Source organism: Malaclemys terrapin, chromosome 4 (genome assembly GCF_027887155.1).
Source record: "Malaclemys terrapin pileata isolate rMalTer1 chromosome 4, rMalTer1.hap1, whole genome shotgun sequence".
NCBI classification, from domain to species: Eukaryota; Metazoa; Chordata; order Testudines; family Emydidae; genus Malaclemys; species Malaclemys terrapin.
This window is the reverse complement of record NC_071508.1, coordinates 104223220-104241254: the sequence shown is the minus strand read 5'-3', so window position 1 is coordinate 104241254 and position 18035 is coordinate 104223220. Positions and strand designations below refer to the sequence as shown.

Genomic DNA, 18035 nt, shown 5'->3' with positions numbered 1-18035 from the left:
CACGCACTCTTACTGATTTTTTTTTTATGTAGGCATTTAAATATTATATTTGATTTTTTTTTTTTAAATTGGACCAGTGAGTTTAATGTCTAAAACATTCAGTAAATAGGCGTATTTTAAAATTAAACATTCTTCTTTGTGTGTTGTATAGATATATTGCTTCAGATTTTTAAAGGTATTTAGGCGTTGCTGTGCTGCTCAGCATTGCAGTTCCTAACTGATTCGGGAGCCTAAATATCATTTTCAAAAGAGTCTGAATCCCTTTTGGAGATGTTTTAGGCTCCTAAACCAATTAGATGTTGCAATGCAATGCACAACAATGCCTAAATACCTTTTAAAAATCCAGGCCATTGCCTTTTATCTCAGATAACACATTTTATTTTATGGAAGAGTAGTGTGTGTGGTTCCAGGAATCCCAATACCAGAGGAATGTCAACAAATTGAAGGGAATGATTAAGAGGATGGAATGATCTTATTTATGAGGAAAGACACAAAAACTTAAATGCACAATACACATTGGCTTGGCTAAATGATAACTATGGGATAGGATAAACAGTTAAAGGGTGTAAATACTAAAATAGAAAAGGGGGAATTTAGGGTAATCTAAGGTGAGTGATACATAGAGGAGTTAAAGGGAAATTTAGGCTGGTTATCAGGAAACACTTAGCATAGAGGTTTATTAAACTGGGGAATAGCCTCCTAAGGGAAGTCCTGAGAGCTCCATTACATGAGTCACTTAAAACTAAAATGAACAAAGCACTTAAAGAATGTAGGGAAAAGTTCTGTCTTGGGCCCTCATCTAATGCCCATTCACTTCAACGGATTAGGCCCATTTGGAGAGGATTGGTCAAGATGTCTGAATATGCCTTTTCTATTTCTAATTTCTTTGTTTCTGTGATACTAAATGGAACCAGTGTCACTCAAATATCTACATGTTGACAAAAACTTTTGTTCTGTCTCAGTGGCTGGGCTGAAAGTACACCGTATTCAGGAGAGACTGATGTGGTAGTTGTCTTAGAATTCCTGTCGGAGTCTTGGGAATGACGCAGAGATTGTATTTGTTGTTCTCTGGTAGAGCCTCCATAGTAGAGGTGTGGAAATATGAAGAAGGAATCAGAAAATATATATGCAGTAAAAAACCCTCTTTAGTAGACACTAGGGGAGTATGGGTGAGCTGTATGCCCATACCAAGGCTTTTGTTGAATAATTCTTATTATTATACATTTTACCTTTCAAAATGGTGTTAACAAATATATTATCAGAATTCTGTTACATTATGTCATTTGTAAGGCTCCGTGTCTGTCACGGAGGTCGCGGAAGTCACGGATTCCGGGACTTCTGCAGTGGCCCCCCAGCTAAGATTTAGTCGGGTATTTATAGTACAAGTCATGGACAGATCACGGGCCGTGGATTTTTGTTTATTGCCTGTGATCTGTCTGTACTTTTTATTAAAAATACCCATGATTAAATCGTAGCCTTAGTCATGTGTTATGGTTTGGAACACACACTTAATGTTAGTAAAAAGGACACCATCAATTTGAAATTAGTCGTAACCACCCCCGAGTACCACTATCCATCTTTCTAGTTTTACAGTCCACATATTTACACAAATATGAAAGATCCACATAGAAGGGGAAACTGACTGTGTGACTGTATATAAAATGCTATGAAATACATAATGTAAACTGAAGAGAGAGAGAGGTTTTTTTCCCCCCATCGTTATCCATTCTGTGATTTTTAGGTGTTACTTCTAACAAGTAGTTAGAAACACATATACTTCTAAACATTTTTACTGTATCCTTTGAACAGACTCCTGTTTCTTTGCCAAGTGTGTTATCTTAGCTGCTTTACCATTTTTTCTTTTCCACACACATTGCCAGAGTATCTTGGACTAGGTTTTAGCCCTGTCTTCCTTAATAATTATTTTGTTTAAATGAGATCTGTTTTCATTCTTCTCCTGCTTTTAGTTTTCAAAATTATTTCGATTATTTTGAAAACGGGTTTGTGTCTCTTTTATTTTATATATAGATTTTCTTGATAGCTGCCGGGCAAGTACTCTATTAGCAGAGTTAGAGGATGATGAGGATCTGCCTGAGCCAGATGAGGAAGATGATGAAAATGAAGATGACAATCAAGAAGATCAGGAATATGAGGAAGTTATGGTATAGTATATACCTATCATACAAAAATACTTTCCAATTAAATAAAGTATGCATATTAAAGGATATGTAAAAAACCCATAGATATGTTGGCAATGTGGAGACCTAGAACTGGCTTTTCTATCCTTAGAGCTTATTTAGAGTTATAATAAATACACAAGAGTACCTGTCCTATGTTCTGACTCAACTTGACAAATTCTTAAAACAATTCAGCATAAATAGATGTTGACAGTTACTCGCTACTAGCACTATGCCAGCATTAACATAAATATATCAAATTAATAAATCTCACCAATTAAACCACTGTACTACCTCCACAATCTGACCCTCAGTCTGTTGGCCAGCAATTAAAAATAGGGCTTGCAGTGTGCCCTGAATGCTAATAAGCTTGGACTGTTACAGACCGTGATCAGGGGATGAAAGTTAAAAGGTTCAGGGCCCTGATAGTGCCCTTCCACCAGCCCCTTCTTTTTTTGTACCAAAGGAGCCATAGCTGAGGTGCTTCCATGGCAGTATCTCGTAAGGAGAAAAGGAAATTTCTAACACTGGCAGGTCACCGCCTTTTCAGACCTTTATAGGCCAAAACCAGCATCTTAGAATCAGATCAGAAACCAGTGAACAGCCAGTTCAGATCACAGACCACCAGTTTAATGTGCTCATGAAATGACACACAACGTAACAAATAGTCTGCCAAATTCTGAGTACCTGCTGCAGTTTCTGGGTGGATTTAAGACACAGCCCCAGGTAGAGAGCATTGCAGTAATGTAATCTCCAGGTGACAAAGAAAAATGATGATAGTTGCATCCAAAGTTTACAGTTCACTGTCAACATCAAAAGCAGTGGGTACAACCTTCTGGCTGGGTGGAAGTGAAAAAAGCTAATCTGCCATAGCTGCTACCTTCTCTCCTGTTATCAGTTGGGAGTCTAATCAGACTCCCTGACTGAGAACCTGATCCACAGATGATGGTAACACAACTTCAATAACAAGAACCAGTGTTATTCTAGCCAAATCTTCTACTTGCTTCCCCTAGTGATTCTCAACCAGAGATACGCGTACCCCTGGGTATATGCAGAAGTCTTCTGGGGGTACATCTAGATATTTGCCTGGTTTTACAACAAGGTACTAGCGAAGTCAGTACAAACTAAAATTTCATAGCAGCAATGACTTGTTTATATTATACACTGAAATGTAACTACAATATTTATATTCCAATTGATTTATAATTATATGGTAAAAATGAGAAAGTAAGCAGTTATTTAGTAATAGTGTGCTGTGACACTTGTGTATTTTTATGTCTGATTTTGTAAGCAAATAGTTTTTGAGAGGTGAAACTTGGGGGTACCCAAGACAAATCAGACTCCTGAAAGGGGTACAGTAGTCTGGCAAGGTTGACCAGCACCATTTCAGTGGTAATGGTTCTGAATTTCCTCTTAGTTTGCCTATGAAGTAATTCATCACATCTTCTCAGATGTGTTGAACACCTACAAATCACCTTGACTTCATTGGGATTCATGTATGCTCACACTTCTGTAAATCTGGCCACTCAGATGCCTAAACATAGATTTAGAAACCTAATTTTAGGAATCCAAGTTTGACAGCTTTGGCCTTACTGTTTTATCTTTCAAGGTTTCCTTAAACATTTCAGTTATTTCCATGGGAAATTGTGTACAACTTTTTGTGGCTAATTTAACGTGCAAATTGAAGTATTTTAAAATCCTAATTTTTGTTAGTGAATAAGAGATCCTGGTAAGGTTGTGCTTTCAGTGAAAACTTTGAAACTATTTCTAAATATAGATCACTAAATTTTTTCCAGTTAATTATTTTTAAGGCTAAAATTTAGTCATGGGTATTTTTAGTAAAAGTCATTGGCAATAAACAAAAATTCACTGCCCGTGACCCATGAGTTTTACTATAAATGCCCTTGACTTAATCTTAGCTGCTCCTTGGGCCCCAGGACACTGCTACTGTTCTGGGGCCACCCACTGGGGTATGGCTGGCCCTGGGGCCACTGCAGGTGTGGAAGTCATGGAGGTCCTGGAAAGTCACGGTATCCATGACTTGTGTGACCTCTGTAACAAACTCTCAGCCTTAATTATTTTCCCTGTTGTCTTGTATTGATGAATAAAATTGTTAGGAGTGGAAGGGAGTGCATTCATAGCTACAAACAGAGTCAATTTGTGAATAGTATTCCCAATGTGTATTTAATAGTAGTATTTCCAAAATGTAGATCTCAAAGCACTTTACAAAAATGGGTAAGTATAGTTAACTCCCATTTTTTACTTGAAAAAAATGGAGGTTTTGATCTTGCTGAAGATCTTGGGACTAGAACCCCAGTACCTCCTTTCTAGTTCACTTTTAGTTTTACCTTTTATATAACTCTGCCTTATTTTGTAACTAGTCTTTTTTGTTTAACTGTTGATCAAATGGTTACTGTGTGGAATCTTGCTTAAACAGGAAGAAGAGGAGTATGAAACTAAAGGGGGACGCAGAAGAACATGGGATGATGACTACGTATTGAAACGTCAGTTTTCTGCTTTGGTTCCTGCTTTTGACCCAAGACCTGGCCGTACTAATGTCCAACAGACAACTGATCTAGAAATCCCTCCACCAGGTATGTTGGAAGAACACTGAGGTTACGTCTGCACTGCAATTAGACACCCATGGCTGGCCCATTCCAGCTGGCTTGGGCTGCAGGGCTGTTTAATTGCAGTGTAGACTTCTGAGCTCTGGCAACTGCCCACCTCGCAGGATCCCAGAGCTTGGGTTGCAGCCTGAGCCTGAAGTCTACTCTCCAATTAAACAGTCCCACAGTCCAAGCCCCGTGAGTCTCCTTCAGCTGGCATGGGCCAGCTGCTGGTGTCTAATTTGCCCTGAGAGTTCTTGTTCATACTGTAAAAGCAAGTTACTGTAGGTCTTTTCCTTTCTATCTGTAGTGCCCAATAACTGGAAGAGAGTTGTGGCTTCAGCCTGCAAGAGGTGTACAATAAATAGCAATCCTTAGTACAAACAAATTGAAAGGACCCAGTATAAGGGGACGATATTAAGGCTTGAAGGAGAAATTTAAATGCATCTGGTAATTTAAAGTGAAGGATGTTGTCAGGTCCCTTGCAATCCTTTGCTACAATGGGAGAACCTGATAGTGAAAGTGAATGAAAGAAATAAAGTAAACTATTCTGCTTTCATTGTCAACGCTGATAATTGCAAAAAATAAACAAATAAGTAAATCTAGATTTTAGGAACTCCTTTAGCTGTTGGTAACATAGATATATCATACTGTTTTTAATATAATTTTATCCTGACAGTTCCTTTCGGATATAGACATTTAATATTAAATCAGTAAATGTTCTTATAAGGGCATATTATTATTAATGTTAAGTAGTATGTGTGGAGAGTACTTATGTTTCATGAATTTCTTTTTAATTGTTTCTTAAATGATTTTACAAATACAGGTACACCCCATTCAGAACTCCTGGAAGAAGTTGAGTGTATGCCATCACCTCGTTTAGCTCTTACCTTGAAAGTTACAGGTCTTGGTACAACTCGGGAAGTAGAGTTACCCCTAACAAATTTCCGATCTACAATCTTTTACTATGTACAGAAATTACTGCAGCTTTCCTGTAATGGCAATGTGAAATCTGATAAACTTAGACGTATTTGGGAGCCAACATACACGTAAGAGATTATAAATATATCAATACATCTACAATGGTTTTATTTGAGGATGACTGGCTAAGAAATTGCTATAAAAATGTATGTTAAGATTTGACTGCTTTTTTCTCACAAGAATCAAAGAAACTGATACCATATGCAACTAACAACTTGAGGGAGACAAGGGATTTTTGCAGCAATGTAGAATGGATCTGAAGAGGGTTGCTTCTGCCTGCTGCTCTTCTAAAAATGCAGTGTTGAAGGAGGTGCTGGGAAGTAATCAGTGTCCTTATTAAAACAGGGCTGCGGTGGCCTACTGGGGATGTGACTCACTCCGTGGTCATACCCTGCTATATAGACTTTACGTAAAAGATCTAAACCTTTCTTACATTCTGTTGCTTGTATTCTAATTTTTTATGTAAGTTATTTTATTGCAGATTCATTGTGGTTTTTGTAGTGCTTTGTAGAGTTTGGCATGGCTGATTTTGTGTATCTGATCTCAATAATGAAATTAGTGTTCATTACAGGGGGGAGGTTTTCCATTCCATGAACTGTGAAACATGATACATTATTAATGTATTTTGGTTTTCTTCTGAGTCCCTATCCCAGTTATCTTTTCAGTAGTAGGGTATGTTCACTCATCCTTACCTTGCATCCAAGGAACTAACAGGTTTTTCGCTAAGAAGCCATTTTCAGTATTGTTCCCTGAGGGTATGTCTGTGCCGCAATTAGGAAGTATGTTTGTAGCAGGTGTAGACATACCTGCGCTACCTTTGATCTAGTTAGCCTGATCTACTTTAGCAGCCTTCAGTCATGTGCTTCAGGGTATATCTAAACTGAATTCAGGAAGTGTGATTGAAAAATAGGTAGACATATCTGAGCTACCTTTTGATATAGCTAGATCAAAGCTAGCTCAAGTAACAATAGCAGTGAAACTGTGGCAACACAAGAGGCTGCACATGCTAACCCCATCCCCCCGCAGGACTCTAGTACAGATGTGAGCAGCTGCCAGGGCTTCACTGCTATTGCTACTTGAGCTCACTTTGATCTAGCTACATCAATGGTAGCTCAGATATGTCTACATAAGTTTGTCACACCTCTCGATTGTAGTCTAGACATACTCTGAAACATGACTGAAGGCATCCTAATGTAACCATATCCTTTCCCTACCTCTAGATAAATTCTGTTAGCACCATTCTAGAGACCAGCATTTGTAAGATCACTCAGGCCCCATTTAAGAAAATGGGGCTTAAGTGCTTTGCCAAAAAGGGATGGCCTTAAACACATGTTTCTGAGCATGAGTTGAAGTATTCTGCTGAGTTGGGACATCTCACGCTTGCTACCTGGAAGAACTGCTGCTACTGCTCTTTCGCAACTTCCAACAAAACGATAAAGTATAACTGCAGAATGTAGAGGCTGTACTAAAGATTCTGAGTGAATCAATATAGCATTATTTAAATATCTTCTGCTTTTCTGAAAAGCTATTTAAAAACATTAACACTAATGTTTTCATGTTTAGAATCATGTACAGAGAAATGAAGGATTCTGATAAAGAGAAAGAGAGTGGAAAAATGGTAAGACTAATTTTGGTACTTTTGCTAATCCCTACATTGTGTGGCTGTTTAAATAATAACAAAACAAATCATTGCAGTTTGCAAAATGCAACATTTTTTTAAAAAGCACTAACGTAGTTCTTGAATATTTAGAAGATATGAGTGAAAATTTTTGTAAATGCATGTTCCTAAAGAAATTGTGTATAATGCATGTGAAATCTTTAGGACTTTACAATCAGGAAAGACCAACATTTGGTGGTTCCTGTTGTAGGGTTGCTGGTCAATAGAGCATGTGGAACAGTACCTTGGCACTGATGAATTACCAAAGAATGACTTGATAACCTACCTGCAGAAGAATGCAGACTCAGCTTTCCTGCGCCACTGGAAATTAACCGGCACTAATAAAAGTATTAGGAAAAACAGAAATTGTTCTCAGCTCATAGCTGCATACAAGGTATATGTCCGCATCCAAACATTTTTTTTTTGGTTGGGAATGGCTGTGTGCTTCGTTTTGCAGCTTTGAAGATTCTTGAGGAGGAGGGGTGTGAGGTGTAACTACAAAATTGCTGTATGGTTCATGTGCCAATATCAAGTTTAGTCTTTGCTGGCTCCATTTCTTTTATATGCCTCTTTGTCAAGAGCATTAATATTAAAAAGCACTCAGATCATAGTCTGGACCATAGTACTGTTTGTACTTTTAAAAGTTTTAATTCTCTAAAAGGCTAAACAGTAACCCATTCTTGTTTGTAAAGTGGTTAATTTACTTTGATACAGTGTTGTAAAAATACTAGTCTCTATATTTTCATTCTAATAACCCTTTTTACAGGATTTTTGTGAGCATGGATCCAAGTCTGGATTGAGCCAGGGAGCCATTTCCACTCTTCAGAACTCTGACATTCTTAGTTTGGCAAGAGAACAACCTCAGGCCAAAGCTGGTAGTGGGCAGAATTCCTGTGGTGTGGAAGATGTTTTACAGTTACTCCGTATTCTGTATATAGTTGCAAGTGACCCTTACTCAACACGAACTTCTCAAGAAGGTTTGTAAGTAGCCTAACATGGTTTATTCAGCACTTTAACAAAAACAAAATAAACAAGTTCTTTTCATATTTTCAGAAGGAGATGAGCAGCTTCAGTTTAATTTTCCACCAGATGAATTCACAAGCAAAAAAATCACTACAAAAATTCTGCAACAGATTGAGGTAAACATAATTTAAATGGTATAATTTTAAGACTGTTTATATTCTTGATTGCTTTGGTTGTATGAAATTTAATAGCTGATTTGGTCATTTAGACTTCTGGATTCTTTTGCCCTTATCAGAGGGGTAGCCATGTTAGTCTGAATCTGTAAAAAGCAACAGAGGGTCCTGTGGCACCTTTGAGACTAACAGAAGTATTGGGAGCATAAGCTTTCGTGGGTAAGAACCTCACTTCTTCAGATGCAAGATACACTTGCATCTGAAGAAGTGAGGTTCTTACCCACGAAAGCTTATGCTCCCAATACTTCTGTTAGTCGTAAAGGTGCCACGGGACCCTCTGTTGCTTTTTGCCCTTATTTGTCACATAGGTAAATTTATTTCCCTATTTTTAAAATCATTACCCCTTTTTTTTTAAGCAATACAGTCTAACCAATCCAGATATAAAATATGATGGAAAAAGAGGAATCTAATCATATTAAAGATTGCACAAATATTGTGCCCTCCAGTCTATGAAAAATAAATCAGCTGAGCCTACTAAAATGGAAAAATCTCCTAGCTGGCACAGTCAATTTATCCCCCCAAAAAAACAAAAACGAGGAATACTTGTGGCACCTTAGAAACTAACCCATTTATTTGGGCATAAGCTTTCGTGGGCTAAAACCCACTTCATCAGGTGCATGCAGTGGAAAATACAGTAGGAAGATATATACATCAACATGAAAAAATGGGGGTTGCCATACCAACTCTAACAAGACTAATCAATTAAGGTGGGCTATTATCAGCAGGAGAAAAAAAACTTTTTTAGTGATAATCAGGATGGCCCATTTCAAACAGTTGACAAGAAGGTGTGAGTAACAGCAGGGGAAAAATTAGCATGGGAAAATAGTTTTTAGTTTGTGTAATGACCCATCTGCTCCCACGCTTTATTTAGGCCTAATTTAATGGTGTCCAGTTTGCAAATTAATTCCAGTTCTGCAGTTTCTCATTGGAGTCTGTTTTTGAAGTTTTTTTTGTTGAAGAATTGTGACGTTTAGGTCTGTAATTGAGTATCCAGGGAGAGGTTGAAGTGTTCTCCGACTGGTTTTCTAATGTTATAATTCTTGACGTCTGATTTGTGTCCATTTATTCTTTTGCGTAGAGACTGTCTGGTTTGGCCAATGTACATGGCAGAGGGGCATTGCTGGCACTTGATGGCATATATCACATTGGTAGATGTGCAGGTGAACGAGCCCCTAATGGTGTGGCTGATGTGATTACACAAACTAAAAACTATTTCCCTATGCTAATTTTTTCCCTACTGTTACTCACACCTTCTTGTCAACTGTTTGAAATGGGCCATCTTGATTATCACTACAAAAGTTTTTTTTTCTCCTGCTGATAATAGCCCACCTTAATTGATTAGTCTTGTTAGGGTTGGTATGGCAACCCCCATTTATACTTGCTCTTTGTCTTTTATCTGAGATCCATCACAAATTCCATCATCCTTTGACAGCAACATATGTAGATCTAAAGGCAGCCTTCAGTTGTCCATAGAGCTGCCTGTGGAAGGGCTTATGAGGCATTCTCAACATCTTCTTGAGGTTAATTCAAGATCTGCATAATGACTCAGGGGCACAGGTGCAATGGGGGGATGAATAGGTTTGACAAGTTTTACCCTAGATCTGGATTGAAACAGGGATGTGCCCTGGCCTCAGCCCTATTCTGCAGTGCAGTGGATTGGCTCCTTGAACGTATTTTCGCCAATACTGGTAGAACTGTCGGTTCAACTCCTTTTACTGACCTGGATTATGCAGATGGAGTTGTTTTCTTTGTCCCGGATGCAGACGACCAGCTTCCAGCATATGGAAGCAGCCCTTGGCCTAAAGGTTTTTTGGGCAAAAACAAAAATCCAGTGTCATCACAAAAGTGATACAACACAACTGTGCTCTGGACAAACTGTGAAAGTAGTGGATGATTTCATCTGCGTAGACAGTAAATTGTTGTTAAATGGGCACAGCCAGACAGACATTCTAAGGAGAATTGGTTTAGCAGCCTCTGTCATGAAGGACCTGCATAGGGTCTGGAGCCAGAAGAAGTTGAAATTATGTACCAAAGTATGGATTTATCAAATCTGTGTGCATCTAATCTTCTTATACGGATCTGAAACATGGACATTGCTTAAACAAGGCATTAGGAGACTGGAAACATTTCATATATAGTAAAAGCTGTTTTATCCAGCATGTTGGAGGTATGGGGGGTGCCGGTAAATGAAAAATAACTAAGAGGGAGGGAGTTTGGGTGTGGGAGTGGGGTTGGGGCGCGGGAGGGGATACAGGGCATGGGCTCTGGGAGAGAGTTTGGGTGTGGGAGGAGGTGCGGGGTGCCGGATCTGGGGCCACTCACCTCGGGCGGCTTCCTGCAAGGAGCTACCTGTCCCGGCTGCTCCTAAGCGGAGGTGCAGCAGGCGGCTCTGCGTGCGGCCTCCTCAACTCCCATTAGCCAAGAATAGCAGCCAATGGGAGCTGCAGGGGCAGTGCCTGTGGGTGGAGGCAGCACACAGGGCCGCCTGCCGTGCCTCCACCTAGGAGCAGTGGGGACAGGTAGCCGCTTGCGGGAAGCCACCCGAGGTGAGCAGCACCAGATCCGGCACCCTGCACCCCGTCCTGTGCCCCAAGTCCCCTCCCGCACCCAAACTCTCTGTCAGAGCTCACGCGCCACACCCCCTCCCATGCTCCAACCCCCTGCTGGCCCTGTGCCAACTGGACTGTAAACTGGACTTTCAATGAAGATCAGAAATGCCTGTTTATAGAGCATTTCGGTTGGTGAAGTGCCGGATAAAACAGCTTTTACTTTACATTGCTAGTGGCGACTGCTGGGCATAAGATGGTTTGATTATATCCATAATAGGGATGAATTATTGAAAACTGGCCTTAAAAGGATTGAAGACCTCATTGGTTACTACCAATTAGCATTTTCTGGTCATATAGCCTGCCTCAGAGATGAAGTCTCTATATATCAAGCCCTGCAGATTGGACTTGAGGTCAGGAGATGAGATTGCCTGGCCATGTACTGGCAACAGCCATGTGGTTGTCCATGATTAACCTACCTGCATTAGATTAATAATCGCCCTCTAGAGCTTTTAGACACCTTGGTATAAAGCCATACAGTATGACCACTGACATTGTTCACTACAGACCCTTGCTATCTAAGAGTGATGATGGAGGTGGTGTTGTCGAGGCCAATGATATGGAACAATGAAGTGAAGTAACTAGGTTGTGGCTCCACTAGATCCAATCAGTGGAGTAATTTAGGCCTAACTTGGAGTTTGACAAGGAGCTGACTATAGATACCAAGCCCCCTGCAGAATTTTGTTTAGGTTTATGCATTATTAACTTAACTCCTGTTCCAGGACCACATTCTTCCTTTGCTTATATTTGTGTAACATTTTGATGGAGTGCCATTGCATAGTATACCTACATTGCATAGTATACCTATACTCCTTTGAAGACAATAGCATTGCATTGGTGTAACTGAGGGAAGAATCTGGCCTTCAGTATCTGGATTACTGATGATATTGAGAGCTAGAAAGAACTTGATATTTAGATCAGACTGAGCTTGCAAGACTAGCACTTAGAAAATCCATCTTTATATGTAAACTGATCAAATTTGATATGAAGTTGTTGATGCACAATAAAAATGAAACTTGAAGATATGCTATTTTATAAAGTGGAACCACATTTTATATCTAATAATTCTGACATTCCTGATTCTTAAAAATTTTTCAGTTCCTTCACTCATTTTTTGTGTGTGTCCTTTAAGGTCAATCAAAATTTCTTCAATTCCTCCTCCCCTTCGCCCCCCCCCCCCCCCCCCGCCCCGATATCTAGATAATGGCCTCAGGTTCTATAAATGAGTTGCCTGAAGTCTTCAGATTTTTCTTTCAAGTTTTTCGTGGTCCTGTGTAGGACATCCAGGTGCTTACATTATCTTTCCTCTGCTTAATCATTCCTGCAGTATTATTGAGCAGATCAGGAAAAACTGTATTCTCAGGGGGGAAAAAACGTTGGTCCTTGGTACTTCTCTCCCATCTCTTGTCCCAGTGGTTCATTATGTTTCTCAGTGGCTGGCTTGCCCTCAGGCACCTTACATCCCACTCAGACAGAGTCCTTGAAACTTCATCAGCCTTTTCATTCACTGATTTAAAAAAATTATTTTTACCCCAGTAGGCATAAAAAGTCAGTTCAGAGTAAACCTTGTTCTCTATGCATCTGTCGATCATGTTGTTTGGTAACCTGAACCGGTATTTTAAACAGTTATTTCTATGTTAAATTACAGGAACCATTGGCACTGGCAAGTGGCGCTTTGCCAGATTGGTGTGAACAGTTAACTAGCAAGTGTCCATTCTTAATACCATTTGAAACTAGACAGCTGTATTTCACTTGCACAGCATTTGGAGCATCAAGGTAAGAGATGTGATCATATCAGAATGAATGTATTCTGAGATGTCTTGATTTGTTTATTTAGGTTTTACAGTTCACTGTAAAACCTTTCTTTGACTTCCCTTAGCATGAAAAAGCGGAGTGTTTTTCTTTACCTATTTAAGGAGTTTTTAAAATAAACTTAATTTCTAAGAAAAGGGGGAAATCTGTGAATGTTTTTAATAAGATTTTTTTTTTGATAACTTACAGCTATTTATGTATGCACTGTGCCAAGCGGTTCTGGGGTGGATGGCCTTTCTGTGGTTTGATGTTCCATAGGAAACATCATGTAGATCCTCAGCATGTCAGTTTAATTTGCATGTGTGCTGTAGCTGGCAGGTAATGCTATAACAGCTAATGATTTTGTTGGGTCTCAAATCAAATAGTTTATTACATGATTTAATTTCAGCACAGACCTCATTGGTAAGCATAGTTGTAAGAGAGTATAGACCAGGGGCGGGCAAACTTTTTGGCCTGAGGGCCACATCGGGTTTCCAAAATTGTATGGAGGGCCAGGGCCAGTTAGGGGAGGCTGTGCCTCCCCAAACAGCCAGGCATGGCCCGGCTCCTGCCCCCTACCTTCTCGCCCCCTGATGGCCCCTTCCCCCCCCCCCCCGGACTCCTGCCCCATCCAACCCACCCCTGACTGCCCCCCGCCATCCCATCCAACCCCATTTCTCATTCCTGACTGCCCTCCCGGGACCCCTGCCCCATCCAACCACCCCTTCTCCCCGACTGCCCCCAGAACCCCTGCTGCCCCATCCAACCCTCCCCCCTTCCTGTCAGTCCCCACTGCCCCTCCCCCCCAGGACCCCTGTCCTCATTCAACCTCCCTGTTCACTGCCCTCTGACCGCCCTGACCCCTATCCACACCCCCCCCCCGACCACCACCCCAAACTCCCCTGCCCTCTATCAACCCCTCCCACCCCCTTACCGCGCTGCCTGGAACACGGGTGGCTGGCGGCGCTACAGCCATGCCGCCCAGAGCACCGGGACAGGCAGCCGCACCGCCCAACTGGAGCCAGCCACCTCACTGCGCAGCACAGAGCACCGGGTCAGGCCACGGCTCTGCAGCAGCGCTGACTGGCAAGAGCTCGCAGCCCTGCCGCCCAGAGCATTGCGCCGGGGTCACGGTAAGCTGAGGCTGAGAGGGAGGGGGAACAGCAGGGGAGGGGCCAGGAGCTCAGAGGCCGGGCAGGAGGGTCCTGTGGGCGGATGTGGCCCCCGGGCCATAGTTTACCCACCTCTGGTATAGACAATTAAGACACATTTGTGAGTTTAGTTTTATGTAATGAAAAGGAGAAGGAAGTGTCATTGAACCATGGTAGCAGAGACTCATGTTTAATACTCTAGAACTTTAATACTCCTAAAACTTTGTTACGTGTGTGACACCTACAAATTACGTGATGGTGCAGCATGATATAAAGGTTTTATTGACATTAGTTTGGGATGATCTGCATAACTCTGCCAAAGTTGCGTCAATAAAAATTGATACCCATATACCATGCCAGCATATTACCCTCTTCTTCCCCTAGCATTTCCTGTACTGAGCACAAGAAAGAGGAAAACGAGACTTTGGTCCCTTATATCAGTTTCTGTATATGTATTAACAAAATATTTTTGTTCTGTAACATGCTGACATTAATCCTTCAGAGAAGTAGTGTGGAACAATGAGACTTGACATTTTCTCTGCCTAATGAAAAAAGTTCCTTTTTTTCTAGCTCCGCGTTGCCATGAAATCTCAGAGTTTAAAATCTTGGTATTTTTATAGAATGGTATATAGCAGTGATACTCAAATTGAGGCTTGCGAGCCGCAAGTGGCTTTTTAATGTCTCTCCTGCGGCTCTGTGCAGCACATGATATTAAAATACTGTGATTTACTTATTAACCAGTCAGGATGTTTTTACTATATTATTAACCAATTGTAGTTGATAAAATAATATTTGGTCATTTTGCTGTGAGAATAATGCCTATATTTATCTATAAAATATAAAAATAGTAAATGAAACAATGAATTCACACTACTGTGGCTCTTTTGGGTAATGCTGATCACTAATTTGGCTCATGAATCACTGAGGTCTGTATCACTGCTATATAGAAAAGCTATATATTGAAATAACTCCTTGTTCGAGGGATAAGTAGGTTTGTGATAAATTGCACTGGTTTGAGAAACTTAAACTGCACCAGCATGTGAAACATATCACATGGCTGTTGTCTCCGCATTTATGTGCATGTGTTTATAATGCATATAATACAAGATAAATGGTTTGCTGTGTTCTTTACATATAAAAGGCATCCTCCAGAGCATATTCCTGCAATTTATTTTTCATACTTTGTATATCTTTCAACTTACAGAGGCTCTCAAAGCACTTAACAAATTAAACCTCTTAGTAGCCCTGTGGGATATATAGATTTATATAAAAATATATTAAGTGACTTGCCTACAGTTGAAAAGGAGCCAAGTGTGTAGATTAGGGAGTAGTTTGTTGTTGACGATGATGACAGAGAGGATGAGAGAATTAAAAACAATGCCTTTGGATAGGTGGTGGTGGTAATAATTGCAGGTGTTCTTGTTTAATTGGTAAGGGCTTAAAAAACTCAACAGGGAGACAGACCCTCCCTGTGAAATTCTGACAGTTTAAGGAAATTATGGCTAAAATTACTTGATTTCTTTCTATCCTTTACACTGTTATGTTTTTACTTTTTCTTCTCTTAACTACATGTGTGAATGACAGTGTTTCAACCTTACTTGTGCATTTTCTGGCTTGTCTATTTGTTACAGAATTGGGTTATGTAACATAAAATACTCATCTTTATGACCAGTATAATGTATTCCTATTTCACAGATATAATGTGAGTTTTAATTTAATAAGTGTCTCCTTTGAGAACTTCAGATATAAAGCACTACTGTAAGTGCAAAGCATTATTTCCTTTTATTCACTCCCAGTGCAGTTAGTAGGAGTTCTTCTTCGAGTGCTTGCTCATATCCATTCCATTAGGTGTGTGCGCGCCGCGTGCACGATCGTCGGAAGATTTTCTACCCTAGCAACACCGGCGGGTCGGCTGTGGAGCCCCCTAGAGTGGCGCCTTCATGGCGCTGAATATATACCCCAGCCGACCCGGCGCCCCCTCAGTTCCTTCTTACCGCCCCTGACGGTCGTTGGAACTGTGGAGCGCTGCTTAGCTGTTCTCCACTCTCCCTAGCTTAGTTTGCTGTATCATAGTTATAGTTATAGTTCTAGTGTTTATAGTTAAATAGTTAAATAGTTTAAAAGTTGTTCTAGTTGTTCTAAGTAGTTCAGGGGATTAAGGGGGTCGTCTCCCCCTTTCTCCCCCGGCCGCGGGGCCGGGCTCATGCCCAACGCTCCCGGCTTCAAGCAGTGCGCCTCCTGCGCTAAGCCTATGCCCACGAGCGACCCGCACGACTCCTGTCTGAAGTGCCTGGGAGAGTCCCATCAAACAGACAAGTGCAAGATCTGTAAGGCCTTCAGACCAAGGACCAAGAAGGAGCGGGACTTTCGGCTCCAGTAACTCCTGATGGAGGCGGCACTTAGTCCGGACGCTCCATCTACAAGTCAGGCCCCGGCACCTAGCACCTCGGTGCGCAGTGCCCCGGCGGCACCGGCTATGACGACCACGCGAGTGGCGTCAGACAAGCCTCCCCGGCACCGGACCTCGTCGGCACCGCAAGCAGTGCCTCGGCGCCGGTCATTATCCCCGGGGCATAAAAAAGCCCATAAGACGGGGACATCCGTGCCGAAGACGCCGGCTCCCCCAGTACCGGGGGTAGAGCCGCGTCCGCCGGTGGAGCACCGGAAACAGGTGCCTCCAGCACCGTCGACTCCGGCGCCGAGGCCGTTGAGTCCGGTGCAGATAGCGTCTCCACCGAGACCGGCGGTGATACAGTGCCTCCCGTCGACTCCAGAGACCTTCGCGGCGGCGAGAGACTTAATAGCTCTCACGGAGCCAGCACCGCCTCAACCACCGGCACCGACTGCACCGTTGACTCGCCTGGTCCAGTCGAGGGGGAAACCTGCCTTGATGCGCCCTCCATCGCAAGGGCTGGAACCTCGGCACCGATCCAGGTCCCGAAGCAGGTCCCCACGCCGCTCGCAGTCCCGGCACCGAATATCGCCTCGGCACCGGTCGTACTCGCGGCCAAGATCTTCTTCGCGGCACCGCTCTACGTCTTGGCACCGCTATGATCGTCGGCACCGATCAACGTCGAGACGTAGTTCTCGGCACCGCTACGGTCGACGCTCGACGTCGAGAGGCCGCTCCCGGCACCGGGCATACTCCAGGTCCTCGTCGAGGTCCAGATCCGACTCCCGGCACCGACGAGGTCATCGGCACCGGTCGCGGTCCCGGCACCGATCGCCGGCACCGCGTAGAGATAGATCATCTCCGGACCGGCACCGTGCGGCACCGCAGCCAATGGGAATCGTCTCGACGCTCTCGGCACCGCCGTGGCCATCGAGATCGGTGTCCCACTCCTCGGAGGACCTCTCGAGATCGGCATACCCCCCTCAGGGGCAAGCCGAGGAACAGGACTTGGGCCATTGGCAGGAGATGGCAGAGGACCATTCTCATGGCCCATCTCACTGGTCGTTTTGGACCCCGTGGGCGTACCATCAGGCGCAAGGGGCTCCAATTGCTTCGACCTCTCGCTCCGGTCACTCCATCAGAGGGGCCCCGGAGTCCACCATTTCTCGGCCTCCGCCAGGGGGCATGGAGGCTTCTGGGTCCGGACCACCTGACGCCCTGGACCCAGGCACAGGTGATGCTCCAGCCCAGGAACAGGGAGACCAGGACCAGCCCTTGGATCCTGTTCCACCGGAGGCATCTTCCTCTTCTTCTCCGGATGAGGCAGTGGCAGGCACATCGTGCACAGGCCCACCTCCAATAGATCTTCGGGCTCACCAGGATCTTCTGCGCAGGATGGCCCGTAACATGGACCTGCAGGCGGAGGAGATAGTGGAGGTGCACGACCCGATCGTGAATATCCTTGGAGCGGATGCCCC

The 18035-nt window shown here is 42.7% G+C and overlaps 1 protein-coding gene across 7 annotated transcripts in view; it reads left to right on the top strand.

Moving 5' to 3' along the window:
* Positions 1 to 18035, top strand: part of HECTD1 (HECT domain E3 ubiquitin protein ligase 1) — a 111874-nt gene that overhangs the window by 81371 nt on the left and 12468 nt on the right. For 6 of the 7 annotated variants that reach the window (XM_054028760.1, XM_054028763.1, XM_054028761.1 and 3 more), the window contains 8 exons: positions 2029 to 2162; positions 4615 to 4771; positions 5610 to 5832; positions 7328 to 7382; positions 7633 to 7815; positions 8188 to 8398; positions 8475 to 8560; positions 12872 to 12999. In XM_054028760.1, coding sequence (XP_053884735.1) covers positions 2029 to 2162; positions 4615 to 4771; positions 5610 to 5832; positions 7328 to 7382; positions 7633 to 7815; positions 8188 to 8398; positions 8475 to 8560; positions 12872 to 12999 — 1177 coding nt within the window. The remainder of the gene's footprint in view (positions 1 to 2028; positions 2163 to 4614; positions 4772 to 5609; positions 5833 to 7327; positions 7383 to 7632; positions 7816 to 8187; positions 8399 to 8474; positions 8561 to 12871; positions 13000 to 18035) is intronic. The other variant, XM_054028764.1, reaches the window with a different exon arrangement.